This window comes from Bolinopsis microptera, chromosome 5 (assembly GCF_026151205.1).
Source record: "Bolinopsis microptera isolate Bmic1 chromosome 5, MBARI_Bmic_1.0, whole genome shotgun sequence".
In the NCBI taxonomy this organism is placed as follows: Eukaryota; Metazoa; Ctenophora; class Tentaculata; order Lobata; family Bolinopsidae; genus Bolinopsis; species Bolinopsis microptera.
Genome location: NC_087076.1, coordinates 10,885,181 through 10,904,542, shown reverse-complemented (window position 1 = coordinate 10,904,542; position 19,362 = coordinate 10,885,181). Strand labels below are relative to the sequence as shown.

Sequence of the window (19,362 nt, the reverse complement as noted above, 5' to 3'; positions counted from 1 at the left end):
TTTACTCAGTGAACGGATCAGGTTGGAAATCGTTTCAAGTTTATGATAGCATAGAAGATTTAATTTTTAGGCCATTTTTGGTGGATATATTGGAGCTTCAAGATTGATTTAATTTTAAGTCAATTTCTGAGTCAATAATGCAGGTTATCCATTGTTAGACCCCAATTATCTCGTCTAGAAGCTGAAAATGTATACAATTATTGCTCTAGGGCCATAATGAATGGATATAGTTTCATACGAACTTAACAAACTGTTTCCTTTCAGCCTTCAGAGCTGTTTTTGGTGGATAAAAGTACTAAAACGGGAAAATTTGCTTTTGTATCCACTATTTTTGGCCGTAGATGTGTTCTATCATGAAACTACAACTGTTTCTAGATAGAAAATCCCCTTTGCTGAGTCAGTTCAAAAGAATTTTCAGTCGAAGACGACTTTTAAGGTTAAAATTGGTGGATATTAAATGTGAATAACCTACCTCAGTGATTGAAATAACGATTTCTTGACTGATAACGTATGTGATCCACTTTCAACGCCCAATAATTATATCTTAAGATCGAAAGAGCTGAAAATCATTGCTCTGAGGTCGAAAAGAAGGGCTATAGTTTCAAGTAAACGTTCCAAACATTCTCCATTTAGGGCCGTTTTTGGTGGATAAATGCCTAAGAAATTAGCTTAAAAACGGTTAAATTTGCTTTTTTATCCACTATTTCTGGCCTTAGATTTGCTCGATTATGAAATCATACACTGATATTGGTTTGTTTAGACCTTTTTCTTGTTCAGCACAAAATGTGATAAGCTCAAGCCGACTTTTAAGGCCAAAATTGATGGATATCAAAATATCCAGGTCGATATTTTAAGTATTTTTGAGTTAATTATCCACCAAATTGGCCCTGAATGCTTAAAATGCCATAGTACCTTATGCATAAATGTTCAACATCTTATATTTCATCTTTTTCAACTGTTTCTAATCATGATGATGTCTTATTTATTGATATTTTGGTAACATTTACGTGTTTAACTAATTAATATTGACTTATATCCACCAAAAATAGCCTTTTAACTTGAATCTTGTACTTCATAGTTGATGCCATAGATTTAACATTGCCTTTGCATCATTTTAAGACCAGTAAATTGATGTTAGCTAACAAATAACAGTCTTAAAAAAGAGGTAAAAAAATATATCCACCAAATTTGGCCCTTAAGAAAAATCCCGGCCCTACTTATGAAATTATGAAGTTATAACGATTATTGTTAAGTCTCAATCATATTTTAGGAGTTTAGATGGAATTAAATATTTTTAAAGGCCACCTGAAGTGGATTGGTCTGTTTCACTTTTATCCACCAGATTTAGCCCTAAATCGAAACAAAAAGTGGCAGATAGTAAAGGTTAGGGTATAGCACACCATATCCTGGAGTTTCATTCCGTTCCAAAAATTATCCACCAAATTATGCCACAAAAACTGATTTTTGGCAAATTTTAACATTTTTTCCGTGACAGATGTTTTTGAAAGTGCCCGTCTAGTATTTAAAGGAAAATAAATCTATAGCAATAATAAGTCAAATCTTCATTAAAGCGTATTCTCATTCTCATTATCGCTAATTTCCCCTCCATTATCATTATTGATATCCCCCTGCTGCTGACCGTCAAATTCGAAGTTGTATTGTTGTCTTAACAAGACTTTCATTTTGTCCGCTAATGGGGCTACTGCTCTGAAGGTCAGCCGGAGCTTAATTTCCTGCCCACCGCTTGGTATTGGGGAACGTCTTGGCTTTGCATCTTCAACTGCTCCAGTAATCAATCCACCGTGGAGCATGAAATAGTGGCAAAGTTTACTCACTTCATGGGCAAGAAAAGTGAGAATCACGGTCCACCCTGAAATCTGATTTCTATAACCAAATTGTGATTTTTATAACGAAATTATGGTAGCAACCGCCAATAAAGTTACAGCCCTCCATCCACTGCTTCAAAAGTCTTCTCTAGCACACATGAGACTTCAGGTAAAATATGATGATCACCACCCCCTTGGAACCCCATAGTCTGAGTCGGCGGGTTTTTTTATGACTGGTAAAATTTTTGACCGGGAAAAATATGGCGGAATCTTCCAAAACCCACCACTTTATCCCGGTTATAATAATCCCGAGTAAGGTAGATGAATTCTCGATAATAAAATGTCGCGAGAGAGTGCAACAACCAAATCCTCTAAATGTTGCAGGGGTTGTGATTTTGGACCAAACGGAAAAGAATATTCAAACAATATACACATAATATAGCAATGGCCAATTGGCTGACTATAAGGTCATGGCCTGAACAAACAATTTTTAAAAATAGTCAAGTGATGCTAAAGCAGAGCACAAATGTGTAATAAGTTAATAGATTAAAAAACTGATTCATGTGATGCATTACGCAGAGCACAGATAAAAATACTGATTCAATGATTAAAATTATAGCTGTGAGTGTCAATAAATTACTGTGTCATAAAAAAAGGAACGATGTACACGTGATCTGAGATACCAATATCTCAATATCAAAAGGATAGTGTCTAGAAACATTCATAGTCCATGGTGGCAGGTATCAAGTTAAACGAAGTTACACTGACTGGCAATGTATACGATTGCCGTCTCCCTCTCTCACCCCTGACCGCTATCAGGGTGCTCCTGAGGATTGAGAATCTAATCCTGTTGCGCATGTAACACATAATAGCCGCATAGTCTTCTCCTCTCTTTTGGGATAGTTTTTCAGTGAGTCTCTTGTGGTATCTTGTGGCTTACTGGCTTGTGGACCCCATCCGCCATTTGTTGAGTATATTAGTGGGGTAAATGTGCCTTTTTCCACCTGGATGATTCTGTTGTTGTACTTTTTCATTTTCCTCATTTCATGAGCTTTATAGATCTGTTCCATATCTTTTTTGTCATATGTGGGTGAGTTGGGGTGGGTAACACAGACATCAAAGAATGTTCGTTCAAATGTGCTCCAGAGACCTCGTGAGGATACATCAGGTGCAGCTCTATCAGCATTGGTACCAACAATTTCTTCATTATCAAGGGGTATCAATGCTGGCTCAGTCGCTACATCTCTAGCTCTGCATACTACGCTGCAGCTCTGCATTTAGATCGCGGATGTTGTTGTGTCTCATAGAAACATAGCCACCTTTCTTGCATATAAGTGTGTGATTCACATTATTTCTCTCTCCACAAGCACAGTGAAATGGGGTGTTAGGGATCTCCCAACCATAACGCAAGTACAGAGCATCACGGAACTCAATCTTGTTCAGGGAGTAGCCAAATCTCTTCAATGGAAGTGCAGTAAGCCAACATCCTGAACCTTTCTCTTTGATGAACTGGAGAGATCTCTTTAGGTTGGGATCTCTTACACTGTCCTCTATTGATTTGCTAACCGTAAATAAGTGTTTCTCCTTGATTGCCTTGAGACTTTTTATAGTGTCATTTTGAATTGACATGTTGTAATGTTCAAGGGTGTTTTGCTGGTTGATAATCAGGTCTGTGAGGTCTTTTGTGATGGTGACTGAGGCTGTGAATTCTCTATTGCAGTTTTCAACTGGGTTGGAGATACCTAGGCCACCATGTCTGACTGGCAATGCAAATATGGAGCGGTCCAAGTCTGATACGTTCTTACCCAAGATTGCTGGAATAAAATCTGTTCTGATGCAATCCTCCAATGGTTGAAACAAGTGACTTATACCCGGGATGGTCCTCTGAATGAACGTCCACCGGTGACAAATTCCCTTAGTATATGCAGTCAAAGCAGCTTGGGGCTCCTCAACAGCATTTGATGACAACAGCCTGATGTCCTGACACCATTTATGGACTTTATCTGAGACATATTTGTTCTTAAAAGCTTCGCTGCCAATTGCTGCACCCAAATGGCGTTCTCCTTCAGACTCGATTTTAATACCAGTGCCTGAGAATACTTTCTGCGCAAGATCTAGGTCCTCGCTATTCTTCACAATCAGGACGGTCTTACTGGCTTTTGGGTAGTATCCATACTTTGGTCCTTGCTCCAACAGCGTATCCCACCATATCTTAATACCTTCTATCTTTCCACCAGCACTACTGTCGTCTGCATACCAAGACTGTTTGCAAACACTGGGCTTGGAGGCTGTGGCTAGGTCATCTACTAGAGGCTTGATCCCTAACGCATAGAATGCCATTGCTGCTACATCTCCCTGAGTTGAACCTTCCTCAGACTTAGGTTGGTAAGGAAACTGTCTGAGGACCAAACTGTCGTCTAACTTTAACCTACATAGACTGCTGTATAAAAAGCGAGAGAAAAAGAATAATTTAAATTAATTTTTTTTGGGGGTGATGCTGCTGTATAAGAATATTCAAACAATATACACATAATATAGCAATGGCCAATTGGCTGACTATAAGGTCATGGCCTGAACAAACAATTTTTTAAAATAGTCAAGTGATGCTAAAGCAGAGCACAAATGTGTAATAAGTTAATAGATAAAAATACTGATTCAATGATTAAAATTATAGCTGTGAGTGTCAATAAATTACTGTGTCATAAAAAATAAAAAAAGGAACGGTGTACACGTGATCTGAGATACCAATATCTCAATATCAAAAGGATAGTGTCTAGAAACATTCATAGTCCATGGTGGCAGGTATCAAGTTAAACGAAGTTACACTGACTGGCAATGTATACGCTTGCCGTCTCCCTCTCTCACCCCTGACCGCTATCAGGGTGCTCCTGAGAATTGAGAATCTAATCCTGGTGCGCATGTAACACATAATAGCCGCATAGTCTTCTCCTCTCTTCTGGGATAGTTTTTCAGCGAGTCTCTTGTGGTATCTTGTGGCTTGTGGACCCCATCCGCCATTTGTTGAGTATATAAGTGGGGTAAAGGTGCCTTTTTCCACCTGGATGATTCTGTTGTTGTACTTTTTCATTTTCCTCATTTCATGAGCTTTATAGATCTGTTCCATATCTTTTTTGTCATATGTGGGTGAGTTGGGGTGGGTAACACAGACATCAAAGAATGTTCGTTCAAATGTGCTCCAGAGACCTCGTGAGGATACATCAGGTGCAGCTCTATCAGCATTGGTACCAACAATTTCTTCATTATCAAGGGGTATCAATGCTGGCTCAGTCGCTACATCTCTAGCTCTGCATACTACGCTGCAGCTCTGCATTTAGATCGCGGATGTTGTTGTGTCTCATAGAAACATAGCCACCTTTCTTGCATATAAGTGTGTGATTCACATTATTTCTCTCTCCACAAGCACAGTGAAATGGGGTGTTAGGGATCTCCCAACCATAACGCAAGTACAGAGCATCACGGAACTCAATCTTGTTCAGGGAGTAGCCAAATCTCTTCAATGGAAGTGCAGTAAGCCAACATCCTGAACCTTTCTCTTTGATGAACTGGAGAGATCTCTTTAGGTTGGGATCTCTTACACTGTCCTCTATTGATTTGCTAACCGTAAATAAGTGTTTCTCCTTGATTGCCTTGAGACTTTTTATAGTGTCATTTTGAATTGACATGTTGTAATGTTCAAGGGTGTTTTGCTGGTTGATAATCAGGTCTGTGAGGTCTTTTGTGATGGTGACTGAGGCTGTGAATTCTCTATTGCAGTTTTCAACTGGGTTGGAGATACCTAGGCCACCATGTCTGACTGGCAATGCAAATATGGAGCGGTCCAAGTCTGATACGTTCTTACCCAAGATTGCTGGAATAAAATCTGTTCTGATGCAATCCTCCAATGGTTGAAACAAGTGACTTATACCCGGGATGGTCCTCTGAATGAACGTCCACCGGTGACAAATTCCCTTAGTATATGCAGTCAAAGCAGCTTGGGGCTCCTCAACAGCAATTGATGACAACAGCTTGATGTCCTGACACCATTTATGGACTTTATCTGAGACATATTTGTTCTTAAAAGCTTCGCTGCCAATTGCTGCACCCAAATGGCGTTCTCCTTCAGACTCAATTTTAATACCAGTGCCTGAGAATACTTTCTGCGCAAGATCTAGGTCCTCGCTATTCTTCACAATCAGGACGGTCTTACTGGCTTTTGGGTAGTATCCATACTTTGGTCCTTGCTCCAACAGCGTATCCCACCATATATTAATACCTTCAATCTTTCCACCAGCACTACTGTCGTCTGCATACCAAGATTGTTTGCAAACACTGGGCTTGGAGGCTGTGGCTAGGTCATCTACTAGAGGCTTGATCCCTAACGCATAGAATGCCATTGCTGCTACATCTCCCTGAGTTGAACCTTCCTCAGACTTAAGTTGGTAGTGGTCCTCGGTAGTATTAATGATCAGGTCTGCTGGCTTTTGGTAGTGGTTCTTTAGATACTGATAGAGCGGAGGACAGATCTCATGAACATTGTGAAGGGCTGCTTCTCTATTAAGACGATTGAACGCATTATCAGCGTCAACCTGTAGTATTGCTTCAGTGTCACTGTCTTCCCAGATCTGTCTCATTGCATGAATGGAAGCCTCTATTCCTGATTTGAGCCCTGCACAGGTCTGCAGTGGGCCAGCAGCATATTGTATATCAGTTTTGAAAGACATTATAACTGCTTTTCCGATGATTCTGCGCAATATCTCGCCGATTCCAATTGGTCTTACGCCAGGTTTCCCGTTCTTATCCTGGCCTTTATCAAGAGGGATTAATCTGCATGCAGTGAACTCTTTCAGACAGCTATGATGGATATCTTCTCTACAAAGGCGCCTTGCAACAATTGCTATTGACTCAGCAAGTGTCACTGATGCTTTGCCAAATGATTTGCTGCAGATGATATGCTTCCACAAATCTGAGTCCGTTAGTGTTGGGCCGCCTGATCCATCCAAATATAAACAAGCCCTCTTGACGGTCTCTGCGTCAATCCTCTCAAATATCACTTCCTGAGGTGGAGGAGTACTGTGAGGGTGCAGAACAACTGGATCTGCTTTAACAGCAGGAGGGTGTTTCTCCCCAAGGACCTGTTTAATGTTTGCTGTTAGGCTGTGAACTCCTAAGGTGTCATTGGAACTGTCAACAAATTTGGTGGCTTGTTTAACTTTCCCAAGAAGCATTAGTCGGCAGAAACTCTTCTTCCTGGATTCCTCGCTGATTTTTTGTTGCTGCACCAATGCTTTCTGAATACTCCTGCACTCCATCATTATACCTATTTTAGAAGAGATTTTTATAGAATGTTAGAAGTGCAGTAGGGTCAGTTTCAGACGAATTAAGCATAAATGACATCACTGCCATGTCTGAAGTGGTTTGTAAATGGGCCATTGTAAGCCCCAAGCGTTTTGGTCCCTCATTCCTGCCACTCAGCATTGCCTACTGTAAAGTAGAAATTTTTCTAAGATAATAGAGAAACTGACCTTGTCTCACTAAATTCAACCACTTACCATAGTAAAAATACTAACAACCAAATAAAGTTTTTTAAATAATTATATACAATCACCAAAAATATTTCCTCAAGTTTACTTCTAGCTAACTAATTCGTGGTTTAAGCTCTTATTTTATTTATGATTAAAGGAATGTAAAATAAAACTTTTCGTTTCATTGAAAACTTTTCGTTTCATTGATTAGATCGTCAAGTTCTCCATTTTTCCATTTAACCAAACGCTTGGTGAGATATGTTACATGGTCTCTTGCTTTTGACTTGCTTGACGGTTTTTGCAACATGATTGGCAAGAAGATATGAACCAGTGCGAACGATAGCCTTTCCCACTTGGTAGCATCTGCAAATAAGAGGATGAGCCGAGTCAGTTCTTTTATTAAGTCGCTACCTGATTTACCTCTGGGAACTAGGAAAAGATTCTTTCTCCATGTCACCATCTCTTGATAAACAGCTTGGACTTTCTCAGCTATCAACTCTTCACCAACCATTGAGCCCCAATTAATTTTGTTTGCTTTCACTGCTTGACAAGTATCACAAAACCATATCTCTTCATTATCCATCTCAGCGTACTCGGTTTCACTGATAAACAAACAAGGTGCATGGAACCATTCTTCACTGCCATCACAACCCAATGCCTTATCCGAATCCCCCACAACACTCCTACACACGGGACAGTTATAACAGATATCATTTTCCTCGTCAGGAGCATCAATGATCTGCTGGTTCTCTACATTATCCCTACATTTCTGACAAACCCACCGTTCACTGTCCACTGGTGCAGACTTGCCAAGACATTTAGGATGGAAAAATGTAAATTTAGGATGGAAAAATGTAAATAATTTAAATTAATTCATTCAGTCAAATCACATTATGTAGTTGGAGAAGTACTTGACGGATGATAGTCATCTAAATTTACTCAAAATAGAGTGTGCCGCTTTTTTCTCGAAATATCATGACCCGGGGCAAAGTGCAAGGTCAATCTTTTAACAATGCGGAACCAAAGTACACCACAGTGTAAGTGGCAGAAAAATAGTACATTTGCACAGTGGCGTAACGTTGCCTGTTGGCGCCCCCCTGCCGAAAAGGCGCCCCCCCCCCCCTGTTGGCCCCCCTCTCCTTTTGGTGCCCCTCCCTAAAATTGAACAAATTAGGCGATTTAAGAGGATACGCCGGTAAAATCTCTAAAAAAAGTGTGTATCTAGAGCAAAACGCGCAGTTTTGCTAGTACTTTAGTTAAGTTTTCGAAATTGTCCCACATTCAAACGACGATTTGGCGCCCCCCTAAGACGGCGCCCCCCTGCACAGCAGGGTCAGCAGGGCCCTTCGTTACGCCACTGCATTTGCATAGTAAATGTAAAGTAGTAAAGCAGATCAGGTCTTAATCTGGTTTCATCCAATAGATGTAGTAAAAGTGTGATAAAGGTAAAGAATCTTCAGTGTTCTTTTCTTCCAGAGCGGGTTGTTCCTTATTGGAACAAACTCCCTTCGGAGGTGAAGAACTGCTTGACAGTTTTGAGTCTTAAAATTGTTAATTGGATTGGAAAGTTTTAAAAAGAACATGATTTCTAATATAAATGTATTGTAAATGACTTTAATTTTTGGAATGTTTCGAAAGAAGTTTTAACAAGAATTGAAGGTACCAGTTATATCAGTAATAAGGAAAAACACAATTATTATCTGTGGTTTCATCCTTATCATGTACGTAGCAAGAAACGTTTTATGAATCTTTACTTCACTGGGAAGTATAGTATGAATAAATTACATTTTTTAAATGTTGTTTTTATTCATGATTAATATTTGATAAATTATTACCTTTAAATTTGATATGATGAAGACAGAAGAAATAGTTATTTTTCTATGTAGTGTGTTGTATCAAGTTGTGACCCCCACGACGTCGTTTCACTATAGCCCTGACGATACAGGGGAGCCGCGCACTCGTGCGCGGCGGGTCATACAACACATGACAAGTTGATACATGTTTCGTATCCCAATATCACGCGCGAAAAGTGGCATGCAACGTACTATGTCAAATGACAAGTTTTGATTAGATTTGATATAAATTATGCACCAGGTTGATTAATTCACTAAACTCTATCGTGACACAAAACTAATAAGTCGTAAATAAATCTTGCCCAATATCTTTTGTCTTTGCCCATCTTTTGTCTGATTGACGAGATGGGTACTCTTCCATATACAGTTGTCGAGTGGACATCCTTAATTTAATAACGCTGGCAGAGCAGCGAATACGTGGGGACCTCATTGAATCTTTTAAAATGATAAGTGGTTTGGCCAATTACGGAGCTTGTTAGTTCAGTATGAGAAGATCTGGTCTTAATGTGGTATTAAACAGTAGATGCAGTAAAAGTTGACCATTGTTAATGATGATCTGGCCCGGCGCGCGCTACTTCGTAGCACTTGCCATCGAGAAGAAAGCGGTGCGCGCTACTTCAAAGAAATTTAGGCGAGTAACATCCGTCAAATAAAAGTAAAAGTAGCAGTAAAATGAAGAAAGTCCACAGTTCTTTTCTCTTGGAGAGGGTGAGACCATATTTAATTGGAACAAACTTCCCTCGGATGTCAAAAATTGTGGGACTGTGTTAAGTTTTAAAATAAGATTAGAGGCTTTTTAAAAAAACTATTTTAAACGGATCTGTATAAATGATAGTTATTTTTGGTATGTTTCGGATGAAATATATATAATAGGAAAGATTGATGGATTAAATTATGCTACTAATAAAGAGAAGCACAATGAATATCTTGTGTGTAATCCTCATGTTGCTAAAAAACGCTTTATCAACTTATATAGTAGTGGAAAGTATGTAAATTAGATTCATTTTAACTTTATTTTTTTTACAGAAGAAAAGAATATTCAAACAATATACACATAATATAGCAATGGCCAATTGGCTGACTATAAGGTCATGGCCTGAACTTTAATAGTCAAGTGATGCTAAAGCAGAGCACAAATATGTAATAAGTTAATAGATAAAAATACTGATTCAATGATTAAAATTATAGCTGACATGAGTGTCAATAAATTACTGTGTCATAAAAAAAGGAACGATGTACACGTGATCTGAGATACCAATATCTCAATATCAAAAGGATAGTGTCTAGAAACATTCATAGTCCATGGTGGCAGGTATCAAGTTAAACGAAGTTACACTGACTGGCAATGTATACGATTGCCGTCTCCCTCTCTCACCCCTGACCGCTATCAGGGTGCTCCTGAGGATTGAGAATCTAATCCTGGTGCGCATGTAACACATAATAGCCGCATTCATTTTAACTTGGTTGTTTAGGCGAATAGATTTAAAATAATTTTAAAACTTTAGTAGATATATTTTTGATGATGTGTGATGATGTTTGTGTCATTATATTTTGATTTGATTTGATTTGATCTTGCCTACTTGGATCTCGGTAATCCAATTTGTATTCGTAAATATGTCTGTTTCTGTATTCACGTCTATTCGAAATTTTATCCTATCAGTCATCTTGCTAGATGTGCGTGATGTAACAGCTTCGTCGTCAATAATCAAGCTTCACCGAAACACTCTTGTTTTGCTTTAGAGCGTGCTGGTGGCCTACAAATAAAGTATTAAATATCACAGTCTCAGAAGGCATTATCTGAGCAAACAAACTGCTATTAATGAGCTACTTAAGGGGGCATACACCAAATCTGTCCAGACCAAATGACCTCATAGGCAGTTCAGTGACCTTCTAGCGCACCGTTTCCACACCAAAAAAAATTATTTTGAGAATACCCATTTTTGTAATCGACCATTTCCTGGTTAAGAGTGCATTTTCGGAAAAAATTATTTTGTGGTTGAGACGCTATAAGTTAATCATTTCTTGCGGTATCGGGTTGAAATTTTGCTCGCCGTTTATTCACATCTATTTCAAGGTGTGTGTAAAATCTTGATATCGTATCTAAAAAGGCTGGTGTGTTATGAATTTTTAAGTCAAAAAGCTAAAATTGTCCTTTTCAGGCTTATTTTAACAAAAAGTCAGTCAGGGAAGATCGGATTATTTGATGCTTGACATCAAATTGTTCTCTGAATTCTGGCGCAGTTTTTGATGCCCTCAAAAATGTTTTTACTCATTCACCTTCTGATCTATTGGACCTCAAAGCCAAACAACAAATTTAGGCACATTTTTCGTTTTTAATATTTACCGATTTTTCCAAAATTTTGATAGGAATGTGCTAGTGACTTTTTGAAGGGTGAAAAATAACCGCAACTAGCACATTTATATATGAGTTATGAACAAAAAAACACCCTAAAATGCTTCCCTTTGAAGTTATGGGAGAGAATGTGATTTTTTATCTGCAAAGCCAAAAAATCACATTCTCTCCCATAACTTCAAAGGGAAGCATTTTAGGGTGTTTTTTTGTTCATAACTCATATATAAATGTGCTAGTTGCGGTTATTTTGCACCCTTCAAAAAGTCACTAGCACATTCCTATCAAAATTTTGGAAAAATCGGTAAATATTAAAAACGAAAAATGTGTCTTAATTTGTTGTTTGGCTTTGAGGTCCAATAGATCAGAAGGTGAATGAGTAAAAACATTTTTGAGGGCATCAAAAACTGCGCCAGAATTCAGAGAACAATTTGATGTCAAGCATCAAATAATCCGATCTTCCCTGACTGACTTTTTGTTAAAATAAGCCTGAAAAGGACAATTTTAGCTTTTTGACTTTAAAAATTCATAACACACCAGCCTTTTTAGATACGATATCAAGATTTTACACACACCTTGAAATAGATGTGAATAAACGGCGAGCAAAATTTCAACCCGATACCGCAAGAAATGATTAACTTATAGCGTCTCAACCACAAAATAATTTTTTCCGAAAATGCACTCTTAACCAGGAAATGGTCGATTACAAAAATGGGTATTCTCAAAATAATTTTTTTTGGTGTGGAAACGGTGCGCTAGAAGGTCACTGAACTGCCTATGAGGTCATTTGGTCTGGACGGCACAAACCACTGTTTTGGTGTATGCCCCCTTAAACTTTCGTGCCGAACCGGTTTCTAAGCTGTTTAGTCAACGCGTTTTCATTACATCCTACCAGTATTGTTTAGCCTATTTCAATTTGTTTAAAGAACTAATTTTTGATTCTGCCCCTCAATTAAGTTTCCTATGCTATCATCTGGCTGAGTTATTTGAGGAGATTGCATGGATTCAATGGATCCTTAACTACTCCCTATATGTGTATTGTATGTTTTAATACATTGTAATTTAACTTTCTGAGGCGCTCATGCTGAGTATATATTTACATAACTTTCTACTCGTGTTTATTACTTCATTAAAGAGTGTTTCCACGCCCTTATTCATACTGTAGGTTTAGTTCTAATAAACCATCTCAATGTTTAACTTGTCCACAAAATGAAATTAAAATTCTAATTTTCTACACAGAATTTAGTGTCTTGACTAACTCACTGATATCTCGTCAACCTTGTGATTAAAAAAATGTCTTCGTTTTTGTTCTGGGACAGTATCAGTTTTCATTGAACTTTCAGATGAACGTATCTTTCCCTTAGTTTCACACATTGGTCTTAGTTATATGTAAATTTATTGAATAATGAATTATGTACTTAATTGTAACTAATTACTCTCATTTCAGCTCTCTTAGCATCATGGTTGTCCCACCAACATTCTCTGACCTTGGAAAGGTTGCCAAAGATGTGTTCAACAAGGGTTTCTCCATCGGCAGCAACAAACTGACCGTGAAAACCAAGACATCATCTGGTATTTCTCTGAGCCCTACCTTCGAAATGAAGAACGATGCTCTCGTCGCTTCATTTGAGACATCTGGTTCTCCCTCCGAGGGATTTACTCTCAAGGAGAAATGGACTTCTGAGAATGTGACCAAAACTAATCTTATTGTCGAAGATAAGATTTGCAAAGGACTCAAACTCGACCTTGAGGTAGTTGTTAATGCTGCCTCGGGAAAGAAGGGTGCTGTTGCCAAAACAGCATACAAAACGGACTGTTTCAATGGAACCTTCAATGCTAACCTTGACCTTGCTGGACCAACTTTGAACGCCACAGCTGTCGGAGAATACAGTGGAGTACAAGGAGGTGTTGAGGTTGCATTCGACACAGAAAAGTCTAAGCTCACCAAGAACACCCTCGCTGTTGGCTACTCTCAGAACGATTTCAGCTTTGTTGGATTCGTGAAAGATCTATCCCTGTTTGAAGGACTTGTCCATCACAAAGTAAATGATGATACTGAAGTTGCTGCTTCATTGAACTGGAACAACCAGACCAACGGATGTGCTTTCAACTTTGGTGCCAAACACACTCTTGACAAAGCCACTGCTCTGAGGATGAAGATCGACTGCAGCGGAAAGACCACCCTCTCCGTTACCCACAAAGTGAAGCCATGGCTGGAGGCTACATTCTCCAACCAGGTTAACGCCAAAACCCTGACCGGTTTAAGTCATGGAATCTCCCTTGAAGCCAGCCTCTAAATCCACAGTGACTTGAACTAGATTTTTATATAGAACAATGCAAGCATTGCTTCACGTTTATTAGTAAATAAACTTTATATCATAGCAACATTTGGACGTTCTCTAATTTATAAGTGGATGAATTTTTTCTAAGGTTTAGGTTTTATCTTGAAAAATGTTTACTGTCAATGCCTAAAATCGGCAAGCTTAGTTATTTATAGATAAATTGTTATGAGATTGTGATGTGGTAATTGAACTGGTCATTCCAAATCTTAGATTACATTGTTAACACATGGAATGGGGCTGAGAGTCTAATAAGAATTACTTTTTAAAGCTGATGAGTTTTGAATCATAAGATTTCGTTGAAATGTCATGGTGAGATTTTCGTTCAGTTAACATGTATTTGAATAGCTTTCTATGGCATTTTTTTCTAATTCTGATAATATGATATTCGAGTTTATTTGCATCTTCAAAATCCTATGGTCAAGCTGTTTTTCATCTGCAAACTACTAAACTTATGAATATCACATGCTGGTATATTGGGCATCTTTAATCTTAAGGGTAACCTGTAAATAAAAGAACACATCAAAATTTCTATCTAAAGTCAAACGAGTCAGGTAACAGCCTGTTCAATTGCAGTGATAAAGTATGAATGTTAGTTACCGCAATGTGTTGAATTAAATGTCCATGCTCTTATGAAATCTTTTATTTGAAGGTAATCCTTTACTTCTTTAGGTAATAAATGAGCTATTGGGGTAGTAGTAGTGCCGGTGGTACTTATAGCAAGGCGAAAAACAGCTTAATACCAGGATACAATCCTGCTGGCAGCAGTGCTGCAAACCCATCATATGTCACATATAGTACATCCAATACTACCTCTACCCCAAATGTCTCTTACCCTTCAGCTTCGAGCTATTCTAAACCTGCAGGAAAAGTAACTTACTACACACAAGACTGGAATCAGATAAAGCAGGCCCAGTACAAGGCAACTGGGCGCGTGACTACCGGCGGAAGAGGTCGCGGACGTGGAGGCTATAATGCTGGATCTGTGCAGGCTGTTCATTACTGTGAGATCTGCAAAATAACATGTGGAACAGCTGCAACATATAAAGCTCATCTGGATGGATCAAAGCATTTGAAGAAAGCCGCTAAAGCTGAGCAAGGTGCCGATGCTGATCCCAAACTTCCCAAATCTGGTTTCTACCAGTGTGTTCTCTGTGACATAACCAGTACTACTAGTGAAGCTTTTCAGGCCCACATCAAAGGTTCTAAGCATGATAAGAAAGTTCAGCTGCACAAGAGACTTGGAAAGCCTATTCCTGATAATATTACTCCTCTCAACCCTGAAGAATCAACAAACAAAGCTGAAAAAGTTGGGGAGGAATTCGTAGAAACCAAATATGATTCCACGACGAAGAGGACCATATTTTTCTGTAGCATGTGCAATTGCAGCTTTATGGATGCCACAGCCAAGGAATTTCATATTCAAGGTCGACGTCACAGACTAGAATATAAGAAAAAGTACGATAAAACTTTGAAGGTGGATCTGCCAGCCAGCAAGCGACAGAAGATGGCTCACAATGCGAGAGGTGGGAGAGGAGGATATCGTGGGGGTTCAAAGAGATCAGACTCTGGTATGGAGGATAACGGCTCTTACAAAGAGGTTAGCCAAACCAATCAGTATTATTCCTATAATTCGAATATTGTCTCCTTTTTAATTTTATGCTAAGTTCGTTATCTCATCATTGTATCTTAATAAGTTCAAAAAGCTCATTTCGTCTATTAAGGTAATTCGTTTTTAAGAGCTGTCAAGTTCGAAAATTAAAAATCTTGTTGGGATCATTTATCACTAATAATATTTTTCGTCATATTCTGGGGCCCAAAAGTTGTGACCAAATTCCTAAAAATAGGGCTGTCTGTTGTCATATTATAGCCAGTTTAACACATTAACCGTAAGTAAAGCCTGAAACGTAAGTAAAGCCTGACAGGCACGATGCTTTAGCCATCCTCCAATATCCTAATTGCAATGATATCGAACATTCAGTAATTTTTTAGGCACTGAAACTTGCAGCACTAGCTTACACGCCATATTATATCTGAATAACAAAAATCGAAAGGGCAATGTTTTTTAAAAACTCTTGAAATTCGAATATGTGAAGACGATCTAGATAATTACAAAATTCTCAGATCACAAAGATTTGTTAGTTGTTAAATGTTAATGATAGTAGAGCTAGATATCCAAATATGCGTGTCACAACTTTTCGGCCACCCTCGACTCTGGTTTATCCACAAATATCCACAAATCTAACTCATTTTGATATCCACAAATTGTGAAACCCTAATCTATAGGTTAATGTCTTACGCTCCATACTGGGGGCCAGCTACCCTAATACAAAACGCGATCCCTCCTGTTGAAGCTCCTGTTGAAACTGTAATCTCTACCTACAATACCTCGTATGGAGCCCACACCTCAAGTTACAGCACCTACGTGGCCAGTCCTGCCCTCTACATTGACAGACCTGTTGGGTCAGCTACTGTAGATGTGACATACACTTCACCTGGTTACGTGACCGCATCTCCTATCGTTGGTGCAATCTACAATCCTCTGCAAGTCTCTATTGTCGATTCTATTGTTACCCCTAACAATGCCGTTATAATTGCTCAGCCAGAAATACCCCTGACTGCTGAATCAAATCTAGAATCTTACACTCATGACCGTGGCAAAAGAGTGAGACAAAAGCCTACCCCCGAGTTTTGTGACATTTGTAAAGTTACTTGTGCGACTAAAGCTTCCGTTTATAGCCACTTTTCTGGAGCTCTTCACAAAAGAAAAGTTGCTCACCTCAGTCGTGATTCTGCTTCATCGAAACAACCGTGGAATTGTGAACTTTGTTCAGTCGAGTGCACAAGTTTAGATTCATTTAACAGCCATGTTAACGGAAACAGACATTTAAAAAAGGTCAATGAACGTCAGAAACAAAACATGCCAGTGAACGATAACTTACTTCCAAATTCAAGCTTCCAAAGTTCTGATAGCATGGTAGTTGGAGAGGAACTGATGGAAACGGTAACATCCAGTAGCGGAGTGTCCTATCGCTGCACGCTATGTGACTGTGAGATAACAGACCTTAATTCAAGAGCACTCCACGTTAAGGGCAGAAGACATAGACTTGCTTACAAACAGAAATACGATCCTGAAATGTTTGTTGAAATGCAGCCCAGTAAACGACTGAAAAGCTGCCTGCTAGCTGCTAAAAAGAGGATATCTCGTAAAGAGGCTAAAACATCCAGATTAGATAGTGAATTCAAGGTTTTATTAATACTACGTAACCTGCTGCTCATGTACCTAATTTTTCGGTTCTAAAACATATTCATTTAAGAATTCTAGGATTTCTAGTTATATTCCGACCAACTTTAAGAAAGTTTACATTGATGTTGCTACTTGTAAAGCAAAACACAAGTGGCTATTGCAGTATGCACCAAATTCTTCAAAACAAATAAGTTACATAATTTACAACACAAGTTACATGTAGCAACATCACTACAGATTTGTAAATATTATATCCCACTTTTCGGCCCTTATCATAAGTCATAAGTTGTTGTAAACACGTACTAATCATTGAAATAAACGCCCATTTCATTTCAGATTTGGGAGGCCGAACAGCGACAACTAGAATCAGAGTGGAGCCAGTACCGGGAGGAAGAGAGATGGTATCGCTACATTGAAGGCATAAAACGACAAGAGGAGGAGCACCGACAATGGTACATACAAGAAAGACAGAGATGTGAGAGACTGGGAATAGCTCCACCTCCACCACCCCCTCGCCCCCGTCCTCCACCACCACCACCTGCTCGGGATAACTCCAGAAAGCTTCTCAACAACCACGATGCTAACTTGATCCACACCAAACATAGCCAGTTGCAGCCTAGTAAAACAGAGATTGCTGAACTGGAAAAGCTTATGAAACTGACTGAGGACACTATAGAACTTATATCAGAAGAGCTTGATGAAGAACACATGCAAACACCTGAGTATAAAGCTTGGAAAGCTAAAAATACTGCAGCAGACGACACTGTTGAATCAGAACCAGCTCCGGCTCCAGAAGGTGAAGAGTTAGCTCCAGAAGTTGAAAATTCAGATCCAGAAGCAACAGAAACAACTGGTGCAGAGACTGAGGAAAATATGGATGCCGAGGAGACCATCGCTGCGGTCCCAGCCATAATTGAAGATGATCATTTGGTCATCAAAAGCTGTATCAGAATTGGGGACCTTCCAAAACATTCCATCATGAAGTCCAAGATTGAGGGTGTTCTAGCAGTATTCTGTGTCAAAAAGCCCTCCATCGAATTCTTTGAGAAGATTTTTATGAAATTAAAAATGAAGTTTGCTGAAACAGAAGATGCTTTAGATGTTGTGCTGGCTAGTGACATCTCCCAAGTAACCATATTTGTCAAGAGAACTGAACCAGTTGCTGTGGAGGTGAAGATAAGCATAACGTCCGCTGTGTTCAGAGAAGAGGAAGTCAACGAGAGCATTCTAGCTGAAGAGAAATCCAGCAGAGTTTTAGAAAGAAAGGCTTGTCTCGATGTCTTAGGCCTGCTTCGTCAAACTAAATGGTTTGAATCCCGCATGTCTGTCAGTCTGATTGTTGTCCTTCAGCTGCTTAAAGATCTCAGTAAACGTATTCCCGCGTGGAGTCCTCTATCAACTTGGTCACTGGAACTCCTAGTGGAGAGATGTGCCCGAACTAAGGGTTACTCAAGCCAACCCCCACAGTTCTCTCCTCCAGAGGTCCTGCGGAGAGTCTTTGAGCTCTTTGCTTCAGGATTCCTGTTGTTGAACAGCCCTGGACTGAACGACCCTTGTGAGAAGGAGTCAGTTGACGTTCTGGCCTACTTGACTAACCAGGAGCGTGAGGATTTGACCGCCAGTGCGCAGTATGCTCTCAGACTCATGGTCTACAACCAACTCTATAAGATCCTCGGAATTGCTCAACCTCCTGCGCTCAAGAACCTGGGTCAAGTTCCTAGGTCAGCTGCACCCAGCAGTTTCAAACAGAAGAGTTGAACTTATTGAACTTTATCAGATTTTGCCAAAAATTGGCTGCACTTAAAAGCGTTGAACATAACTGCTTTAAAATAAATTGACACAGATTGCAACTGTTTCTCGTTAATTTTGTTTTCTATAGAAAATATTTTTCAATTTACCTTGCACAGCTCTGCTCTGACTACTTTTCGGTTGTTAAGTGTACACTGCTTGTTTGTTTCTCAAGTATTTCTAGACGTTTAAGAGCGATGATGTATGGCAGTGTGAGCTGTAATTTATTCTTTTATTAATACATAGTCGAACTTAATAATTGTTTAATATTCATCGACACAACTGAAATTCGTTATTAATTATTTTGTTTTACTAAGAGGGAGTAACTTTGATTCATTATGATGTTAAAACAATTACAGTCACTTAATTCAACGTAATTTAATTCAATGAAATTTCGATCACTCTTGATCGGTCTTGATTATACATTTCCCACATTT

The 19,362-nt window shown here is 39.0% G+C and overlaps 3 protein-coding genes across 4 annotated transcripts in view; 2 read left to right on the top strand and 1 right to left on the bottom strand.

Annotated features, from left to right (window-relative positions):
* The window catches only part of LOC134815768 (probable dimethyladenosine transferase), a 70,791-nt gene that overhangs the window by 9,146 nt on the left and 42,283 nt on the right, over window positions 1–19,362 (bottom strand). The gene's annotated exons all lie outside the window — the stretch shown is intronic.
* Window positions 13,012–14,275, top strand: LOC134815770 (voltage-dependent anion-selective channel protein 2-like). Its single transcript, XM_063824359.1, has one exon. The coding sequence runs from the start codon at window positions 13,012–13,014 to the stop codon at window positions 13,846–13,848; it is 837 nt and encodes a 278-aa protein (XP_063680429.1). The 3' UTR covers window positions 13,849–14,275.
* LOC134815765 (zinc finger RNA-binding protein-like) lies at window positions 14,306–19,224 on the top strand. Of its 2 annotated transcripts, none has more exons than XM_063824354.1 (2): window positions 14,306–15,490; window positions 17,474–19,224. In XM_063824354.1, exons 1-2 carry the CDS (start codon window positions 14,570–14,572, stop codon window positions 18,893–18,895), a joined length of 2,343 nt encoding a protein of 780 aa, XP_063680424.1. In that variant the 5' UTR covers window positions 14,306–14,569; the 3' UTR covers window positions 18,896–19,224. The 2 variants fall into 2 exon arrangements, with proteins under 2 accessions (XP_063680424.1, XP_063680423.1); XM_063824353.1 differs by lacking the exon at window positions 14,306–15,490 and adding an exon at window positions 16,121–17,137.